The sequence below is a fragment of the Schistosoma haematobium genome, chromosome 7, assembly GCF_000699445.3.
Source record: "Schistosoma haematobium chromosome 7, whole genome shotgun sequence".
Taxonomy (NCBI): domain Eukaryota; kingdom Metazoa; phylum Platyhelminthes; class Trematoda; order Strigeidida; family Schistosomatidae; genus Schistosoma; species Schistosoma haematobium.
In genome coordinates this window covers 16,644,621-16,668,096 of record NC_067202.1, presented here as the reverse complement: position 1 = coordinate 16,668,096, position 23,476 = coordinate 16,644,621, and the positions used below count along the sequence as shown (strand labels likewise).

General features: G+C 35.5%; 1 protein-coding gene across 1 annotated transcript in view; it reads right to left on the bottom strand.

The window, feature by feature from the left end:
- Positions 1-23,147, bottom strand: part of TNS1_3 (Tensin 1) — a 101,711-nt gene extending 78,564 nt beyond the window's left edge. Inside the window, exons 1-5 of the mRNA XM_051218120.1 lie at positions 21,981-23,147; positions 19,965-20,099; positions 16,574-16,650; positions 9,477-9,542; positions 4,473-4,832 (exon numbers count right to left, since the gene is read on the bottom strand). Of these exons, the coding sequence (XP_051064556.1) occupies positions 4,473-4,832; positions 9,477-9,542; positions 16,574-16,650; positions 19,965-20,099; positions 21,981-22,168 (826 nt within the window). The 5' untranslated portion in view covers positions 22,169-23,147. The remainder of the gene's footprint in view (positions 1-4,472; positions 4,833-9,476; positions 9,543-16,573; positions 16,651-19,964; positions 20,100-21,980) is intronic.
- Positions 23,148-23,476: the final 329 nt, after the last annotated feature.

Genomic DNA, 23,476 nt, shown 5'->3' with positions numbered 1-23,476 from the left:
GAATAGCCACAACTTCAATCAATTCGCAATATAGTTCCATAATCTTCCAACACTTTTAGTGGCAACTGTTTCACATTCGATACATCTTTGTACAGTCAGTAATACGACTTCGTCCTCGAGCCTTGCATTTGTTGCATTTAGTCTTACCGTTCTTCAACTGACCTATCTGACATAGTAGGACCTTGAAGAACGATTTTTCTAGCCAATATAGCCGGACTGGTTCATCAAAATAGACAAACCCGACCACCATGTCAAGGTAGCAGCAACGGTCGGGTACAAGTAGATGTTAATTGATCAGTCGTTTAAAAGAGATCAGTAAACAGTAGATTTATTTAAAGGTGATTTTTATTACGGACTGACATCATCCAGAGGAAAATTGTGAAACGAGAGTGAAGTAGACTGGTATTTCACTAGTGTCAAGGAATCTACAGTGATTCAAACACACGATTCCACTCAAGATCAAAACAAAGACCTTATGGTCTAGACATAATCACACTGACTTTGACTGCTGAAAAAAAAACTGAAATTCACAACCTTATTCATTCTACCATGTTAAAAAAATCTTCTACAAATGAGATCTATGGGCTATTGAGTCAGTTGTGACTTTATCAATTTCATGAATCACGTTATCGCACCATCATTGTTGGTCAAAGGAGATTTGTAGAAAGGAAGATGGTAAGGCAATATTGTGGATTGGTTGAAAACAGACATTAACACTGTTAGATGCCGGCTCAGTGGTCTAGAGTTTAAGTGTTCGCGCGCGAGACAGAAAGAGTTGGGTTCGGGTACCGCATGCAGGATCTTGATTGTACACTGTTGAAGAGTCACATACTAGAAAGAACCGGCCGTTCAGTGCTTCTTCTAAGTCTTCAGTAGTGATCTAACATTGATCGGACCATGATCTCAATAAAAGCTCAACAATTTCTACAATCCTACACTGACGTTTGTAGAAAGTTGGTTGTATTATTCACATGCGTTCATTCTGTATTAATCTAAGACTAAGAAATATGAATTATGAGTTACAAGTTTCTGATCATCTGTTTTTTCCAAAGTATTCTTCACCGAGTTTTATATTTGAATGAAAAGTAATTCACCTTCAGATTCAAGATGTTGTTCAATCATGAATTGACACTATTCACTAAAATTTGACCCTAAAGCACTAAGAAACCACGATTTAATTGTAGACCTTCGAATTTGATGGAAAGTAACTGTTTCGCACAATCAACTTTAAATACAATGTAACTTGTTACGTATGATTAAATGAGTTGTTTGAAAGTGATCTTATCCGAAAGTTAACTAATTATCACTGTCAAAAGAGTTAAAAGGTTATACTAACCGCCAACTGAGCTGGTCGAAACATTCGTTAAATCTTCCTCATCATCAATCTTTGTTGAACTAATCAAATTTATCGCTAAGATTCATAGAATGATTGCAATCTACTTTTAGCGCTTTTAGAATCATGGCCTAAGTGAGGTTGAAATGACTTAAGTGTGTTCAGGTTTTGCTTCATTAGAAATCCAAGAACGTAGTAATATGGTTATATTCCTTGTGCTGTTTCATTTTGTATGCTTATTACTCAATCTGATTACCTTTTTAGTTCATTGAGCCGGAAACCAACAGTTTACATGTCTACGGTTGTATAACTGAGATTAGTCCATAATATAAACCACGAAATTCAACAATCTCTATAAATCCCATAGTAATAACAATCATTTGCTTAATAATCACTAATTTCGAATGATAATTTCAGGAGTCATAGTGAGAAGCAGTAATTGGTTGAGTTCAATCTGTTTAGATTTAACGCAATAAGTCACCAACGGCCTGGAGAAGATCACTGATCAATAATACGAATTCGTTGAAGCTATACATCCAAACCATTCATTGACGAATCATTGGTATAAAGATCAAGTGATCACTACAAAACCTGAAGGTCCACTGTATAATTTCTGGAGAAGTTGTAGAATTTCCCTGCTAAAATGCTCGACATTAGAACGAAGCAGATGTATATTGCTTTCTCATTAAAGTCAGTCCCTGATCTAAACCATGATATAAATAAATTATTCAACTTATTATTCATGATATTATCTTATAAGGAGAAAGAGCAAGAACTATTACAGATCTGTAGTCATTGTTTTCCATGGATAGTGATCTTATTGTTTCATGTTGGCGTATTAATACAATCAATGTAATGAATGATTATAAGCCGTCTGTGGCTAAACATCGTGTGGAAGTTACTACAGTCGTCAGTCTAAAGAGAAGAGTTATAGGAAGTTATTGAGCATGATGTGCAGAATAAGTTGAAAATCAGAAGAAAATCGAGAGAAGTCAGTCTAGAACCAACTTGAATTTCAAAAAGCACAAGATGCAAATGAATGGCTAAAGACTAGGTGTACATATTGCATAAATATTTTATTACTTCAAGTATCATTCAAGTCTTCAACTGGATGATGAAAATTAATGATGTTACTAGTTATCCAATAAGCAGAAGTCATGGCGTCTTTTACTTTCTTATACAAGGTATTACGAGGCAAGCCTTGATTTTGAATATTTAAGGGAGAAATAAATAGAATAGACCAAACAACACATTTTGCCGATAATTGGGGATAGACATTAAAAGAATCAATCGTACTGAGCAAAAACTGGGAATGAGAGCCCAAAACGGAGTTGGTCGAAGAATCTTAGTCGGAGGTCTATGCTTTACCAGGGATGATAGGTGTAAGTTAATTTTACACTGAATGAAGTTCAAAATCAACAACACAATGGTTCAGAGGTAAAATATTCAACATTAGACCGGACGAACACTGATTTTAGACCTGGTACTGTTTGGAATTTACAATGATGAGATGTAATTTACCAGAATAAAATAAATTTCTACAATAATATTGTTTGTTCATCAATAGGAATCAATGCAGAGTAAAATTGTGAATTAATTCAAAGTAATAGATGTTCAGCGCAATATTTATTTACATTCTGGAAATTTCACTCATAACTGCGCCTTTAGTTACTACGGGTCCCAAGAATGAGTAAAGGCGAAAGGATAAGCGTGAGGTCGGCAATCCCATCCTTTAGAAAACAACCTTGTCAAAAAAACGCTAACCAGAATAAGTAATTTCAGTCATATCTATCCATTCAACATGACATTAGTTAATTAATAATCTCTGAGGAGAAAATTCATGTACAAGAGTGGAACTTTTTCATTATGTTATTTTTTACGCAGATAAACATGCCAGACGTTTTTGACATTGTATAATTTAGTGGGATATAATGTGATGGTATCTATCATATTTGTTATTGATTCATGTATTATCAATCTAAATTCGATTTAGTAGAGTATAATACAACTCCGCCTGGAGTCCCTCCGGGGGCTACTGCCGGTCCCAAGCCCGGATAAAGGAGGAGGTTTGGGCATAGGTTTAGCAAACCCATCCTATAGAAAACTAACTCGCTAAAAAAACGCTAGCCAGAAAAAATTATTCGAGCCTTCTAAACTCTGCTTTGGGAGTCAGAAAGTCTTCATTTAGAAGAGTTATAACGCCTCATGATGCAAGCCGAATTCCTTCGTGAGTCATGAGGTCGATGTCCCTTCTGACAACCAGAGCAACCATTTATTTAGGTTCATGGAATACTCGTGGGAAACCAGAAGAGTCTTCCAAATTGCTGCAATACAAAATCTGCTTGATTATTACTTCAGGTTCTCTCAAATTTCATTTCTTCAAATATAAATGTAGACAGATTCGGAACGTTTTCCTTTCATATACAGTAAGTAAATCAAGCAGTTATATACACTGTAGAATCTGACACATGTGAATTGGTTCAAATTACCATCTTATATTAGCACAGTAATATCAAATGTTTTCAAAACAAATACCAGAATAGTATTGTGGTGCGTGCTACTTATATTGACGTAAGTAGTATATGACGCGAGTTAAAAACGTAATGTCTGGCAGCAGAAGATGAGGGAAGATGAAGAAAGGAAGAACGGGAACAAAATGCAATTTGTAAGAAAATGCATAACCAATGAAATATGAGACAATGGATTGATGATTGCAACAGGAACAGTCCGGTTTGATATGATGGATTGATATAATGCAAACTAACAATTTACAATAGTGTTTTTCTATTTTACCAAGTAACTCTGTAATTCCATTTGATTGTCGCTACCCGTGTTCTCTTCACCACAGTATAAATAGTAGGGAAGATTATACAGGGAGATTCCCAGTATTCAAGTTTTAAACTACATGAAATGGATACATCTATGTCATTACAAATGATTTTAATCTGTCACAGAAAGTCTCTAATCAATAGTTTCAATAATCAGGTAGACTTCAACCAGATGAATTACAGACATTAACATAGTTCAGTTCATTTGTCTTCCTAGACTGGTACCAAAAAATAAGGTGAGGAGTTAGACACGTTTTACTAGTAAATCTGTTTCATTATCCCATATAAATTGTGAAAATAATCCTACTTACCAGTTATTTCTTGATTATGATTAACAGACCACATTGGAGCTTGTGAATCACTAATACTTTGTGTAAATAATCCACCAGCTACACTAATCAATTGTTCTTGTGTTGTAATCAATATACGTAATGCTTGTCTAGATGAATTATGTAATTTAGGAAAAATTTTATTTGTTTGTCTATCATGAATAGTAGTAACGAATTCATCATGATCATCATCATGATCATCATCGTCATCATTATTATGAACACGATGTTGAAATGGATCACAATTTAATCCATGTAATTGTTTTCTTGTTGTTAAGATATTCGATTCACGTTCAGCTGTTGTCCATATATAACAACCACGTTCTATATTATCCGTATGCTCTTAGTAACAAAAATTAAATAAACATTCAACATAATAATAATAATCAATAATAATTTTTTGATAAACATCAAAATGTAAACCATTCCACCCCCCTTCTTTATTATTATTTTTTTTCTATTTTTTTTTGTTCAAATGAATAGAAAGAATAATTCAGTTGAAGAATTATATCATCAAGCAGGTTAACTTTACATAGATACTAAATTCTTTATATTACCATGGCAAATAAATACTACTTATATAGAGATTTAATCCATATATATATTTTATAATAATATATCCATCCATAGACTAAGGAATGAACAATTGAGAATAGGAATGAATGAATGCCAAGTTTTTGCACTAATCTATATATATTTAAGTAATAAGGAAAGAAAGAAAACTGAAATGTTTTAATCGATTAGTTTCTGTAAATGATTTCATCGATCAATGGGTAGGTAAGTAAGTAAGTAACTAAGTAAGTAAGTAAGTAAAACGATTTCTAAATAAGTAACTAAGTTAAATATTCGTTATTTAACAACCCCTATCATCACCTTCCTATTTCAATCATTAAATTCATTCTTAATAGTTGAACAGACATTCTAACTAAAGAATATATACATTTATACATACAATGTTGAACTGCCAATCTTTAATGGTTAGAAAGAGTAATAGTAGTAGTAGTAACTAGGTCGGATGGAAATTTGAGAAGTGAATTAGAATTGACATTAGCAACTTATGATTGGTTGAAAATATTGTTTCTAATTGTGTATATACATATGTAGATAACATGGAAATATGATTAGTTCTTTGATGAATAAAAGGGGAATGTATATATGTATAGATTTGTAATAGAGAACTTATGCCAGAAAAATTAATCAGTCTGATTTAGATCTGTCTTATCAAATTTAGGTAAAGAGAAAAAAAAAGTGAGATGTGTAATAGAGAATTAAGACAAATTTAGAACATTAACGTGATTCAATAATGATCATTAAATTAGATCTGAGTAATTTGATCTTGAACAAAATAGATTCTATGTATGCAATCAGCTCAAAGTATTTTTAGAACATTAACAATTACTATCTATTACCATATCCCTTGTGTGTGTGTGTGTGTGTATGTGCCTGTGTTTCGTGGGGGGGGAGGAAATCACTCTACTGTACTTTCAGGAAAAATATGCTTTACTGACAAGTTTCAAGGATGTTAAAACGACCTTGTGAAGGTGAAGCCAGTCATTAATCAACCGGGACACAGGTGATATAAATAAGTAATTTATCATTATAGTTGACATCATGAACTGATCCTTACTAGATCACCATTGAAGACCAGTAGGCACTGGACGGCCATTTTGTTCTTGTATGAAACTCTTAGGCAGTGAGCATCTATGACCTCAACACCGGGGACCGAACCTAGGACCCTCGGATTCGCATGAGATGTTTTATTCTTTAGGCCAGTGAGTTGGCATCCATTGATGTTGCACAATATTATGAGCTGATTGGAGTTAGACATTAACACCTCTGTCTCCCGGCTTAGAGATCCAGTGGTTAAGCGTCAACGGGTGAGACCAAAGCCCTTGGTCCGATTCCGGAGTCCATGGTCATGGGTGCCAACCGCTGAGGAATACTATGCTAGGATGAAACGGTCGTCCAGTGCTTCAAGGTTTTCGATGGTGCTCCAGTCTTGATCCGTTGGTTATTTCAACTATACAATTTCTACATTAACGACAGTCTCTCTATACTTATAACCACTTATTACCAACTCACTTACGCCCGCTACTCCTCGTGGAGGACCAAAGGCTGCTCACCATCACTCTACATCTAACCCTGTCCTAAGTAATCCTTTCCAATTTTTCCAATTTCTATTCATCTTTTCCACGTCTGCTTCCAATTCTCGACATAGTGTTTTTCGGCGTTCCTCTTTTCCGTTTCTCTTCAGGGCTTGCCTCGTGATGCAGATCGGTGATTTTTTTGGTGTATGTCCTATCCACTTCCGACGTCTTTTTCTAATTTCCTATTCAACTTGAAGCTGATTTGTTCTCTCTCACAGAGGGCTGTTGTTAATGGTATCCGTCCAACGGATGTTGAGTACCTTGCGTAGACAACTATTTATAAATAATCGTACCCTTTTGATGATGGCTGTAGTAGTTCTCAAAATTTCAGCTCCGTACAGTAGAAGTGTCTTGACCTTTGAACTCAAAATTGTGACTTTGATGTTTTGCTGACAGTTGTTTTGAGTTTCATATGTTCTTCAACTGCAGGAATGCGGCCGCCTTTACATCTGCATCTGATCCTCCTTGTTCATCGATGATACTTCCCAAGTAAGTGAAGGATTCCACATGTTCCAGAGTTTCTCCATCATGTGTGATTAGTTTGTTGTTCGTGTCGTACTTGATGATTTTACTTCCTTCTTAGTGTATACTGAAGCCTACTCATTGAGAGGCTGCTACTACGCTAGTTGTCTTCATCTGCATTTGTTCTTATGTATGGGATTGGAGGGTCAGGTCATCTGAAAAGTCCAAATCCAAAAAAATTGATTCTGAGCTGTTCATTGTATTCCATGCTCCCACTCAGATGTCGAGGTCTTCAACCACTTATTACACTAATGTCCAATGACAAGTTACATCAGGATTGAAAATCTCTCTTATGATTTACGGTTAGAAGTACGACTGACAACTAGGGTTATAATTTGATGTTAACATTGTTCGTTTGGATTAAGTTTATGAATTGATATCAGAAGTTAAGGGAAAGTTTGGAACGATGCGTTAAAGACAAACAATAATGATATTAGGGAGGAATAAATTGAGTGAATAATACTGTAGTAATATAAATGAGTATTTAGACAGTTATTGCTTTCCTTTTAAATACACCTATTTACATATCTGTGACTTACTGTGGAATGTTCCATTCATTCTACTCATAGAGATAAACAACATTCCATAATATTTTTTTAAGCAACGATGGATAGTGGCTAGCAGTGGAATCCAGGACGCGCGTTTCGTCCTATTTGAGACGCGTTAGCTGGATGTACCTGCATCTCAGAGTTGCTGTTCGCTCTGAGACTCGAACCCAGTGCCATTCGCTTCAAACGCCATCTCGTTATCCACTCAGCTATTGAGTCCTGATAGCCACTTGCTTGTGCAATGGGGTGAATTTCAATTCACTTGGTATTGTTTGTCTTGTATCTTCCTATTGACGTTTCCATAATATTAATGTCAACTATTAGATAGTATCATATTGACATGAAATAGTTATTACTTTCTCTTTAGTTTTCACTTATTCTTTCTATCTCTCTCTCTCTCTAATCAAGATTAATCCATAAGGATTATGGATAAATTCTATACCCTAATAAAAATGACAATTTTTCTTTACTCAATAATGCATATACTACTTGTATCCACAGATATAAGTAGTATGTAAGACCTGGAAGTAAAAGAATGAAAAAATCGAAATTGTAGAGAACAAGAATGAAGGCACAATGGAGTTTGCAAGAGACAACTGATGAAAGGTGTGCATACGAAGTATTTAATATACGGTTTTTATATTTTATCGAGACATTCTGTAATTTTTATATTAAAGAATAAATTGGTCTCCCTTACTCGAGTTTTAGTTCACTACAAATGCCAAAATCTCCTGGTACGGCTGAGAGAAGGGAGAGTCAGCTATCCCTCTCCAAATGCACTCACATGGCGGCGTGTATACAGTCAGTACCAGAGAAGTCTTACTCACTGCCTTCTCGTGCTATTATTATTGTTTACGAAATTGAGAGGACGAAAAGCCAATGCCCGGCAGCGGCTTTAACCGGGTTGGTGGACACGGAGATTCTACCTAGGGGCGTTGGAAAACCCTCATTCCAAACTATTGATGCACATGAGCTCCAGGACACTGGAGGAACAAATGACGTATGAACCAATTGTTGGTCACTGGTTACCATGGGACTGCATCTTTCATGTTGCTCCACTATCTTTTGAATAAGACCTTTATATCTTAGGCACTGAGTGTGGCCCCTCAGAAAACAACGTACTTTGATCTGATCACTCGGGTGGTATTACAGGTCAAACACAGTCAAGTGACTTGTGTGAGGCATTTGTATTCGGTTCCCCTTTGTATCATTACTTATATGTTCAGCTACTGCAAGTGGTTCTGCTAACTGTTATTACGCAATTAGAATTTGAGAAGTTTATATGTGATTAGATGATTAATTCGACTATTTCAGCCATTATGCTAACTATATACCAATTACTCCTACTGTTCTTCTGTTACCCAGTGAATTTGATACTTGTGAATAATTGACACCTTCAAACTTATATATTTATTTTATTGAGTAGGAAGCAGTTACCCATCTGTTGATATTGGAATAGTGTCTTGTCATATGATGAACTGATTGAATTTAGATATGTTACCCTTTGAATACTAACTCAATTGTCTTAATTCAGAAAGCTTATGATGCGACTTGATGATCCTAATTTCGCTTCCATGAATAGTTATACTTGCACACTACAGAATAGTCCCTTAGTAGACTGAAAATATCATCCAGTGCATTCAAGTTTTCAAGAATAGTCAAACTGAATAAAACCTATGGTGTAAACGATGACATTCAACAATTCCTACAAACCTCGTATATTTGAATTAAGTATGAGTAGATCATAGAACATAATATAAAAATCTTACCTGTAATAAGTTCACGATGTGATGTGAAATATAATTCAACACAACCAGTTGATGGAAAAATTGTCTCTACAATATAAATGACAACATATTTACATGGTAATCTACTGATAATGATATAAGTAGTATGTTGAAAAGAATGAGCTTTAGTTGACGACCTACAAATTTGATGGAAATATGAAGCTGGATATTTTGGCAGGACTCTAATTCAACGATGAGCCAGCACTAAGATTCTGATGTGAAATTCCACTGTCCATTTAACACTATAGATTATGTCAGTTCGTGGTAAAAATTGTAAATCTAATGCCTGACGCTAACTCCAGTGAGACTATAATTTATGAATGAACCAATCAGATTTGGGATAACAGGTCATGGAATTTGGCACGAAATTCATTCATCCATTTGTTTAAATAGCGTCTTGACATCAGTTCGTGATGAAAACTCCAAATCTATTTCCTAATCCTAACCATCAACTGTAAATCATAATCTTTATTCTTCATATAGATTTATAACACTCATTTAGCTCTAGTAAATAGATGAACATCCTAAGGTCATTTTAGCGTTGCTTAAACGCCGTCCATAAATTATAGTCTCACTCTAATTCCTTATCCTGATTCCTTACATTAATTTATAACCTTGAACTAGTAAGTAGTTTAAGTTTCACGACGTCACTTTAGTGTCTTTCAAAGTTCATCCATAAGTTATTGTATCTTACAGAGTTTGTAATACTTGATTGTTCCAGAAGTGCTATGATGATGATGATGATACGCTGTATGACTATTTGTAGTCTTCACGATTGATCAGGTGAGTGGAAAAGTGATTGTTCGTACTGATTCATTTCCTAGTAGATGATTGGACAAGTAGAATTCTGCAGGTCTTTTTCGAATGTATTACAATTGATTGATCACTGAAATGTGATCAGTGCCATGTTTTTTTTAGATTTTTAAGGTATAGATAGAAGTCCAAGTAGTTAGACTTTTTGTGCACCACTACGATATGTCAGATGGTTGAATATAATTCGAAATGGCTATGTGTGTTAGGTCCTTCTTAGTTCAAATCGAATCCTATAGACCAAGCTGCAATCTGGTCACTAGTCTAAGTGATTCGACATTTCGTGCATTTTGTTGAGATAAGATGATGATTGGTTGCTGACGAGTGCCAAGTAGCACGAAACTTGAGTCCAGGGTTTCCTGTTGTTTATCTCCAACCACCATTTTACCTGTGCTCAATGATATTTGAATTGGAGGTGAAAGTTGAATATTAGAAGTGTGTGTTTCATCCTTTCCCCCACGTATTACCTGGATGCACCTAAATCTCAGTGTTTGTGTTTACACTGAGACTTGAATCAAATGTCCATTAAACTACTGAGTCCAGGTAACAATTGATCTGTTGAACAGAATGGATTATCCTTTATAATACTTTGGTTTCCTACCCACATAATCTCTGTCTGCATCAAAAAATGATAAACTTAGAACTGGTTCTCAATACCTCATCAAACGTACTCATCACAGGGAAGAGGCGTGATAAGAGGGCGCATTTCGGTAACTGGAAGTGTTTATGATAAGTTGAATGCTAACATGATTAGTAGGCTACAAACTTGAAACTTGATAAAGTATAAACTTTGTATATTCCAAATGTCTCATTAGCATTTGATTGCTTGCCAAAAGATTTTTTAAACTGACTAATTAATTCAGTTCATTGTTATGACAAATTACTTTTAACATTTGTTAGCATGTACCACAAATGATACATGGAAACAATGTCCTTTTACATCTCAAACGATGGATATGCAACTAAACAATTTTGTACATGTTAATTTACAGATGTAAATTATGACTTTTAATGACTGAAGATTTGGGTAAGTTTGTTATATCTACTCAAAGATTTCGCCAAATCAGTGTCTCCAAATCAGTGTTCATAAATCTGAGTTTAGACAATGGTTACATTTGATGAGACTATAGTGAATGGGATAGACATTATACAGGTCCTATCATTGCCAAACTTTATTGACACTAGTATAGATATAGATTTGATGAGGACTAAGGGTCTCCGAATTAAATGTAGGGATCTCTTTACAAAGTTAATGACTGGTGAATAGAATCTTTTTAACTAACTCTGACCGTCATCATGAGGGACTCTGTTTTGTCATGTTGTTTCGATATGCATAAACTTGTTAAATTCCTTTTAGTATGGTAACTTATGATCAATGAAAATATCTGCCGGGCCCTTTCTTTTATCAGTTTGTTAACGAAATTCAGTGAGCTTATTGGAATCCTGATCAGATCGCTTCCGTAGTGCCATCAGTAACAAGCACTTTTAAACGTAGTTTGACAGTGGCTAGCAATGTAACGCAAGAATCACGATTTTTCCTTCTTGAGAATTATCAGTTAAAACTTGAACCAAGTACATTTATGTTCAAATGTTTGCGACCTAATGGGAATGTCAAGCCGATCTGCTCAGAATGTACGTATACCAAAAAGAGACTGATCAGTCGCGATCCTAAACACTGACATTCGAAAGACTCAAACATGTACAAACAAATTATTATTCATCCCCGTTATACAACACATTAGCCATCTGGACTCAATAGTTACGTGAATAGTGCGTTGGCAGTTTAAGCGGAAGTTACTCGGTTCTAGTCCCGGAGTGAATTCTGACCCTATGAGACAGGCACATCCAAGTGATGAATCCCAAACGGGTCGAAATGTGAGACTTGGATTTAATTGTTCACCAATATCAAATTTTATTCAATATTTCATTGCTATAAGTTTACTCTTCATTCTCAATTGGTGAAGTGAAAGCCAAGTGAGTCTCGATTTATTAACGTAACTAATAGTTTGTTCATTTTTGTATTCGTTGTTTGAAACTTCACATTTACATTTAGGACTGCAGTTGACCATTCTCTTTCTTGGTATATGTGCATCCTGTGCGGATTACCTCTATGTGGCTTTAATTCATAAGCATTATAATCAGAAATGAACGATGACTAGCAGTGGAATCTAGAACGTGAGTTTTGTCCCACTTGGGATACGTCGGCTGTATGAACCTAAGTCTCCGAGTTGATATACACTCCAGGACTCGAACCCAGTACCTTTAGCTTCAATCGCTGAAAATGCCAGTGACTTAGAGCGATATGGAAGCAATCCACACAGGATATATATACATAAGCGACTGATCAATTACCATTCTAAACGTCAATAGAAAGATTCAAACAGCCAATACAAAACAGAATTAAACTTCAATCCATTTCAAAAGCTAGTAATTATCTTGACTCGGTAGCTAACAAGATAACACGATGGTATTCACAGCGATCAATACTGAGTTCTAATCACAGAGTGAACATCAACTCTGGAATATAGACACATTTAGATAACGAGTCTTTGATAGGATGGAACGCGCATCCTAGATTCCACAGCTAGCCACCATCCATCTCTACTCGCAATTAATGCTTCTTTAAACATATTGAATGGGTCATTCGATCTTAATTTGTCTATAATAAGCGTTGATTATTTGTCAGTGAATTCATAATCACACACAACAAACATGTAGACAAAAACATCATCAGAACATTTTCCCTATTGCATTCAATCTGAAATAATGTGTATTTTTATTCATGAATCGATTGATACTAGACCACCAATGAAAAGTTGGAAACTCACTAATGACTACTTCCAAGGTAATTTCCTGTAGTTCTAGTGAGAAACCGTGATCGGTGGAGTTGAATCCATATCAGGTAGAGACAAGTATCTACCTCAGATAATGGATGAATGGTTGCTCAACCATTCATGAATCGATAGAAGTTAAACATTAAGGTTAAGGGTTCGTGCACGAGACCGAAGGTTATGGGTTTAAATCTCAACTGTAGGAACATGAGTGAGCACGGTTTACTGAGAAGTATCATACTAGGACGAAACGGCCACCCAGAGCTTCTGACATCAACTGATTCATGATCTCAATCAGAAAACTTAAAAACCTCCACAATCCTATACTCATATATATATATATATATATATATATATATATATATATATATATGAAAAAATATTAAGGCGCGAATTGGCAAAGCAAGAGCAGCATATTTACAATTGAAGAACATCTGGAACTCAAACCAACTGTCTGTCAACCAGCATCAAGGTCAGAATTTTCAATACTAATGTTAAGACAGTAATATTGTGTGGGGCGGAAACCTGGAGAACTACAAATACCATCATCCAGAAGATACAAGTGTTTATTAACAGCTGTTTCTGCAAAATACTTCAAATCCGTTGGCTAGACACTATCAGCGAAAACCTACTGTGGGACAGAACAAACCACGTCTTAGCGGAGGAAGAAATCAGGAAGAAGTGCTGGAAGTGGATAGGACACACATTGAGGAAAACACTCAACTGCGTCAAAATTCAAGCTCTCATATGGAATCCTGAAGGCCAAAGAAGGAGAAAAAGATCAAAGAACACATAACGCCGAGAAATGGAGATAGATCTGAAAAGAATTAACAACGATTGGATAGAACTAGAAATGTAGGCCGATGACAAAGTGGGTTGGAGAATGCTGGTCAGCGGCCTATCTTCCATTGGGAGTAACAGGTATGAGTAAGTAACAAAGTAAGTATTGGAAAAAATGGCAGATTCATAATAATAGTTGATTTCTCATTTTCAGGAAGTAATGTGATTCAATATGGTTTCTTCTTATTTATCATCATAGTAACAAAAATTTTTTGTTTGTTTAACGTTCATGAAAGGATGAATGTTTTTTTTGTTGTTTTTTTTTCAAAGAAAAGAAGAAAATAAAAATTTAAAAAAAATTTTTGGCTGATTGGAATCATTTTCTCTCTTTCAAGTCATGTGCTCTCTTTTTAAATTAGACATTAGAAGAAGAAAATTCGTTAAAATTTATTAGAAACCATGTATATACTACTAGTGTGGTATGAGCTACTCATATTCACATAAGTAGTATACAACGATGATCAGAAATAGAATGTATTTCAGTAGAAGATCAAGAAGGAAAGAACAAGGACTGAAAGTAATTGGTACGAAAATGCAGGAACAATGAAATCTGAGACGATCGACTGATATTTGCAAAAGAAACAGTCAAGTTTGAGACAATGGATGAATGTTTGGTAAATTAAGTATTTACTGTATGATTCTCAGATTTTAATGAGATATTCTGTAATTTCATGTTCAAATACAATTGACTGCCCCCATTTGTGTTCTTGTTCACTACGTTTGTACGACAGAGACTGGGTAATAGTTCATTTTTTCTCTTCTTTTTTTTCATAAATGTTTCTATACTACTAATGGTAGTAGATAATCTAGTTTCTGGTAATTCTTATTCTCAGAAAGGGTTTTGTGGAGATTTTAAAAATTTTACTGGTTGAAATCATGAGTCAATTGAAGCTAGACCACTACTAGTGACTGACTTCAAGAGATACTCCTAGAGTTCTAGTGAGAAGCCGTTACCAATTTAGTTCAACAAGATCTGTTGTGGGATATCAACTCACTGAAGACAATGGTGTACGGTGGCTCAACTTCGTGGATTGGTGGAAGTTAGACATTAACACCGTTGGACACCAGCTCAGTGGTCTAGTTGGGCCTGGCGCGAGATTGGTAGGTCCTGGGTTCGAATCTCTCGGGGTGCGGGATCATGGATGCGCATCACTGAGGCGTCCTGTCCTGGGACGAAACGGCCATCTAGTGCTTCCCGGTCTTCCATGATGATCTAGCTTCAATTGACCCATGATTTCAAACAGTGATAATTCTTATTCATTAAGGAAGTAAAATTTTGACTATCGAAGATAAGCGGGATTTTACAGTAGAAGTTAGAACTTATTGATCATAACCAATGAGACATATGAACCTTAAGGTCCTGTATAAATGAGCGATGTACAAATTTACTTTGATTATTGAGTTCTATGGAATTAGGTCTCCTGACATTTTTATACTGCCATATGGATTAGGTTTAAAGATAATAATTCTATAAGAAAAATAACTACATTAAATTAAGTTTATGGGAAGTATCTCAGCTTGAACACAAGTATTATTGATGTCACTAGCGGAAACTATTGATGCTTGTGTTTGAGTGGAATATCTTTAGAGTATTCAATATACTACACACCGAAGACCTTCACTTTTCAACCACTACAATAATGAGATGACATCTGGTGATATATATTTTCAAATCTAATCGATTAATGATGAAGTACAAGGATTATTCGATATCATTAGAGACGATTATTCCATTCAAGGTATAGTTGAAGTCCACTAGTCATAGCTTCACATCTGAACTTTTAGACTTAATCTCAAAGCAAATTAATATTGAATAGAAAGTCTTAATATTGTCGAGATGTTTTCTGAAGATTAGTTTGACAAATTACAAATAATCAGAAATGAGGATTATTGAATTATAATCCATTGACTTAATGGGTAATCATTTTTGCATTGTGTTTTGAAGGTCTTGTTCCAATTTATAACTGGATGCTAGATGGTCACTCATGAGGAGGACTATACTTCAAAGCACTTGTTCAGTACTTTCTGGATTTTAATAATACCGTAAATGTTGTCAATCGATGGTGTGTGATACCTATAAATGATAATTATCTCCACAAATCCACTTCATCTAAGTAACAATTCTATCCGTTTAACATGTTGACTTCCGATGTAGCTCAGCAGATTAGTCGATAAAATTCTAAATCCCAAACAAAATGTACTGGATTCTGCCCTGTGTTAAAACATCACGAAAAGAGTGGTTAGATACTAAGTTGGCGAGTTTTCTGTAGACGGAAAAGCATGCTGCCTATATTGCACTACAAGTTTCCATATAAACTGTATCTAACAGAAGTAGATGTTGGTTGGCATTGGAATCCAGGAGGCATATTTCATCCTGTTTGGGACTTATTGACTTATCGATGTATCTGTATTCCAGTGTTAATGTTTACTCCTGAACTCGAACCCAGTACTGTACACTTCAAACGTCATCGCATCCTAAACATTAATGAAAAGATTCAAGTAACCAATGACATTCACAACTCACTAAAGTTTGGAATGACAAACTTACATCATGATATAAATAATAATTGAATTGCAGCAAAATAAATTTCAACTTACTCTCACATGCCTCGTCTAAATCCACTTTGAAAAAAGATAGTTTTTCAGCATCCACTGCACATGTATGAAATTGAGCTCTGTAAAATGAAAAACAAACATTAATGATTGACATGGAACAATGTCTTGTTTTAATGGTTATTTAGGACTGCAATTGATCAGTCTATTGTTGGCATATGTGCATCCTATGCGGACTGCCTCGATATTGCTTGAAGTCACAAGCATTGTAAACAAAGATGAATGGTGACTAGCACTCGAGTGAAGACACGTGTTTCGTCCTATTAGGGACTCGTCAGCTATATGTACCTGAATTCCAGGGTTGATGTCCACGTCGGGACTCGAATCCAATACCGTTCACTACAAACACTTCGCTTCAACACGTAGCTACTGAGTCATGATAACCGATTGCTTGTACAATAGTGTGAATTTGAAATTCACTTGGTATTGTTTACGTGAAGCATCCCATTGATGTTTAGGACTGCCAATGACCAGTCTCTTATTAGCAGATAAAATCGTCAATATCATTCAGGATTCACACGACCGACTACACTACAAAGTCGCGTATGGGAGACAATTGTCAGACGCATTCCATGTGAGGACCGAAGTCAGAAAAAGTTGCCTACACTCCTACTTTCTCTTTCTGCTGTTGGTTGACTAGGTTATGAAGACCTCGATATCTGTCGGGAAGCACGGAATACAATGAACAATTGGATGCAACTAGACGATTTGGAATTCGCAGATGGCCGGGCTCTTATATCTAATACATAACAACAAATGCCGGTGGAGGCAGTCACTGTAACAGCAGTCTCTGGATCAGCAGGCCTCGACATACGCAAGTGAAAAAGCAACGCTGTCAAATAAAACTTAGGGAGCACCGAATCAATCACACTTGTTAGAGAAGCTTTGAAAGCGGTGGAAAGTTTTACGTATATGGAGGGTTCGTATACAAATGTAAAGGTAAAGACTGATAAAGAAAGGATAAAATACTTACAGTTGAAGAAAATATGGAACTCAAAACAACTGTTTGACAACCAATATCAAAATGAGAATCTTAAATATGAACGTCAAGACAGTTCGTTCAACTGTACGGAGCTGAAACTTTCAGAACTACTACAAAGATCATCAAAGAAGTATAAGTATTTCTAAACAATTGTCTAAAAAGGATACCCAGTGTCCATTGACCAAATACCATTGGCAAAAAAACAGCTTCCACTTGGAGAAGAAACTAGGAGAATGGATAGGACACACAATGAGGGAATCATCAAACTACATCACGAGGCAATTGCCAACTTGGAATATAGCAGATTTGCAATGGAAAAACCAACTGTTTTAGCTCACTTATATGGGATTGGAAAATAGACATCTCCAGCGGTTGGTACTGTTACATCCTAACTAAGAATAAATGAATGGTAACTTCTAGGAGTTATTTATGGATTGTTACTATATGTATTCTTACTGTATAATTATTGTGTAACTACATATATTACTCTTGAGTAACTAGATTATATATATTTATATTTCTCTTCTTGTCAGCTTTCAGTTGATCTTTTGTCTATTATCATACAATACTATTTTCAAGTTATTCCGAAGCTATCAGTTATAGTCTCATACACTCACAACCACTTTTGGCCTGATCTTGTATAATTGTTGTTTTCTATTTGTTTGTGTGATGTGGTCTGGTTTGCTTGTATATAAACTGCGTATGTTTGAAATGTAAGGTTCATACAGTGGAAGCTGATATTGTGTTCTGAAATCAATGAGTAAGGCAAGGCAAGAAGAACCATTAAGGACTTAGAGTTGACTCTAGTCTGCTTGTGCTGGTTCCAGAGTTATTGGTTTGGCACAATGCCAAAGTCTTAAAAATCGGTGTTTTGATTAGCCATCTTGTCACGTGATAAATGACGGGCTATCAAACACAATACGATAATCCACAGTCGAAATTCGATAAATAGTAAAGGTGAATCGGAGAGAAATCATGTGTTATACGTTTTGAACACTCCGAAGACCATGGTATTAGACCGCATCCTTTTAAAATATTGTTTTTTTACTACTTTATAAAGTTATAGTAGTATATAACATTAGGATGTTACATATGGAATTTCCCCAAAAGTCTGAAAAATCTATTTAAAGTGGCTTTTATTTCTGTAATTTTGTTATCTTGAAGTAGATAAGATAAACAACCAATGGTTTGTGTATGACCATAGTATGACTCTTTACAATCTTTTTTACGTTTACTGTTTCTCCTCCATCATCTTTAAATGAATTATTCCACTGATCATACAAAATACATATCACCTGGATGTACCTGCATCCCAAAGTGGACATCAACTCTGTGATTCAGGTATATTCAGCTGACGAGTAACAAATAGGACGAAATGCGCGTTCTGGATTCTACTGCTATCCATTATTCATCTTTGCTTATAATGCTTGTGAATTAAGACACTATCGAGGCAATCCGCACAGGATGAAAACAGATGACTGATCAATTGCAGTCCTAAACAACAGTAGGAAGATACAAGAAAAACAATATCAAGGGAATTATGAAATACTTCAGAAGAATATATTCAGAAAAGAACTTCAGAGAACATAGTACACATACACATACGGGAGTAAGATAGATGCATTGATATAAATTTATTTGATTTCATACACCATTTATGATTAAATGATTATACAACTGGCAGAATATCTTGAATGTGATCGTTAGATAATTTGAGACTAAATTTCTATCATAAACGTATGGCACAACGAATTCAGCATAAGTGTTGTGGAGGTTGGTAATTTTTTGATTGAAATCATAAGTCAATTGAAGCTAGAACACCATGGAAAACCTGGAAGCACTGGATGGCCGTTACGTTCTGGTATGGGAGTCCTCAGCACTGCGCATCCACGATCCCGCACCCCGCGAGATTCAAACCCACGACCCATCAGTCCCTCGCCAGGCGCTTAAGCAACTAGACCGCTGAGCTGGCATCCAATGGTGTTAGTGTCTAACTTCAACCAATCCACGAAGCTGCGCGACCATCTACCATTGTATTGAGGTAGACATCTGTTTCTACCCGATACAGAATAGCTACACTTCTCCCGGCTTCTCACCGGAACTTCAAGAATTTTCTCACGAAGCTAATCACTAGTGAGCACATAATAATTATCAGTTTAGGTGTTGTGGAGATTGATACGTTTTTGATTAAAGTAGCAAGGTGCGGGATCGTGGATCTGCACTGCTGAGGAGTCCCACACCAGGACAAAACGGCAGTTCAGTGATTCCAGGTTTTCCATGGTGGTCTATCTTCAATTGATTCATGATTTCAATCAAAAACAGGGAATTCATAAGGATAAAGCTTTAGTTGAACAAATGGGATATGAACAGCAAAAAAACAAATAATCAACCCACCGAAATAAACATTCTTGAAGTTGTGTTGAAAAGTTTGGTTGTATGTAACAAGCGATTAAAACATCACCATGCAATGGTAACACTGGTTCAATTGGAAAAATATATCGTTCCACTCGAAAATTCACATTTGGGCATCTAAACAATATTTGGAAATAGGGGACGGTATGACAGCAAAAATAAATTTGTGAATATCCGCATGATCAATTATATACCAAGATGATCCAAAACATTTCATGTACAAGTAGCCTCATTTTCCTTCTACAGTTACACAAATTAGAGCATCTTTTGGATGTAAGTTGATTGGAGGTAGCCTGTTGAAAACTATGGACTCGGATTTCATACGACCTGGGATTTGTCATTTAGGATGATATTCAGGACCATGACATCCAGAATCACGGTCTTAGATGTTACCGATCAGCCATATAGATCACCAGTGATCTCATGGAAAACAAGTATTTTCACACTGAATGATTACTGTGTAGTAACTAGTGTTGTGTTGTTCCGATTATCACGTAAGTTACAAAACTTCATGAGAATTTGTTAGAAAGATAGCTTTCCATTTACAGATCATGATCGAAATAAAAGTGAATAAATAAATATGCTCACTAGTGACTGGCTTGAAGAGGTATATCCTGGAGTTCTAGTGAGAAATAGTGACCAGTGGAGTTCAACCAGGTCAGTTGTGAGATAGTAACTCGCTGATGACAATGGTGGATATGTCACTCAATTTCGTGGATTAGTTGAAGTTAGTCATTAACACCGTTGGATGCCGGTTCAGTGGTCTAGTTGGTTAAGCGCCTGGCGCGAGACTGAAAGGTTCTGGGTTGGAATCCCGCGGGGCGCGGTCGTGGATGCTTACTTCTGAGGAGTCCCGTACTGGGACGATACGGCCGTTCAGTGCTTTCAGGTTCCCCAAAGTGATCTAGCTTCAACTGACTCATGATCTCAACTGTTGAAATTGCTACGCTCTCCACAAAACCCCTTCTGACAATAATTTCTAGTTCATGTCACCAACTGACTTTATTCAACCAGTTATCAAAACTGAGATTGTACAGGAAACTATTTCGCTATGATATGGAACTTCTTATAAGTAAACCAGTCACATGTTTCCTTTTGTTCAATGAAAAACACTCGTCAGTTGGATGTAGCCCAACTTCAGTCATGATGTTTCCACTATTGTTTGAATTTATTATTATCAAATTTAAATTTTATGAAGCTTTCATATTTTGCTCTATATACTTGTAGTCCAATATGTTTACATGATGCTGTACAGATGAGTTTTGAAAATATAAAAAATGATGTTGATATGAACAGAGAAATAAGATGCTTTGACAAACTACGAAAGCTATTCCTCGGGACGTTATTCTATTTTATTCAAAGCTTGTAAAACACTGACATTTATTTTTGTTCCTAATCTATTCTACAGAACATAAGCTTTCGTTCGATGTATGATTCATTGCCATACCCGTTTTCTGTTCCGAAGCTATTTTAATTTAAGCATAATATTTTGCACCTTATTTTCTACGCTAAGTCTTGGCTTTGGACATAGTTGTATCTTTCCTAATTATTGTACGTTGTGTTCGGGTTAGTCACCTATTTATTCATGTACTTTTATACACTAATCTGAAATCAGGATATTGGGAATAGATCGAGTAGTGTTTCAGTTGTCTTATCTTCTCTCTCATTCACGTGTTTGTCAGCCAATCAGGTGATTGAATAGTTTTCTTCTCCCTCTACCCCATTTTGAACTCACGCGTACTAGCCTCAAAGTTAAGCCGGTCAGCCTATCGTGCCAAGGTCTTAATCTGGATTAGATAAGTAATCCTCAGCACCAAAAGTGGGTTGACAGACCAAAGGACATAATAGTGAGTTACTATCTCACAACAGATTTGGTTGAACTTCACCGGTCACTATTTCTCATTAGAACTCCAAGAAAAATACCTCTTGAAACTGAGTCACTAATGTGTATATATACTGATTAATATTCAGAAAGAGTTTTGTTATAGAAAAACTTACAGAACTCTTGTAGTATGCATTAAATTTAAATTTTGATAAATTTTTAAAAAAAGACCACATTCCTTATCAACAAATGTTTGAAAATGTTTCAATGATGGTAATTCACTAAAGGTCGTTTGATCAGTTTGTTGATGGTGGTGGTGTTGTTGTTGTTGTTGGGGGTGGTGATGTTGTTGTTGTGTAATCATTGTTGTTTTCAATAAATCAATTGGACTAGAAAATATTTGATCCCATCTTTTAATATGATCAATATCATCATTATCATTATCCTCGTCATCATTATTGATTTCATTTAAATGATCATTAATCAATAAATCATTTTGATTGAATGATAATAATGTTTGTTTGATATTATATTGATCATTTTGATCATTATGTTTATGATTAATTGATTGTATTTGATTAGTGATAATTTCATCTGGTTTTGCATATAATGAATTTTCATTATTTTCTATAATTGCATCTAATGATTGTCCAAGATAACGTCCTCTTGATGAATCACGATATACAATTGTATGTAAATAAACTAAACGATCTTGTAAAATTAATGCACCAGTTAATAAACCAGAAAAATAGCCAACATATCTAGAAGTGAATAAAATAAAACAAAACAAAAACAGTACAGAATTGAATCAATGACGAGCCAATCAGAAACGTCCGAGAGATTTCAAGGTTATAGCGCCAACTTCAGTGTTTAATGCTAATGTACGATCGGTTCATAGGGAATTTTGTAATTGAGCGGCTATAACAAATAAAATGGCGAGACTATAATTTGTGGATGAATCAATCAGGTATAAGATAATAGATCTAGGTTTTTAACGTGAAAGCCTTTCATCCATTTGGCTAAATAAATTTCTGGCATTATAGCTGATGTCAGTTCGTGATGAAAACCCCCATATATAATTCCTAACTGAGGTAAATTACGACAATTATTGCGAACTGGATAATAAAAGCATCAGTAACACTGGTTGCAGCCAGGTACTACAATATATACGGATGTTTGGAGAGCGTACAGACTCCTACATAAGCTTTGTTATGTGTATCGTGTCGTTATCCGAAAGTAGCATTTTGTGCACTCAACAACCGGACTGCACATGAACAACATTGAAGCGATGTGGTCGTGGCTGGAAGAGTTTTCGGGACTTCATCATGGCTTCAGAGACCGACTATTCTGTAGCTGTATGGATGATTTCCTCTACTACATGCATTACGATTTTAGAACCTCTGAGCCTCTTTCTAACTTTGACAAGTTTTTGAACCACATATAAGAAGTGTATCCACTTTATTTACATGGCTTTGTATCATATATTTTTACTCTATACTGTGTGCTGAATAGCTAATATTTCTCGAGGTCACTTAAGATTCGTTCAAAGGACGTCCATAAATTAGAGTCTTGCCGATGATCATTTATATATGATGACCTTTGAATGAGCCTTAAGTGACCTTGGGGAATCAGAATTCAAATAGATACACTACTTTCATATGATTCAAAAACT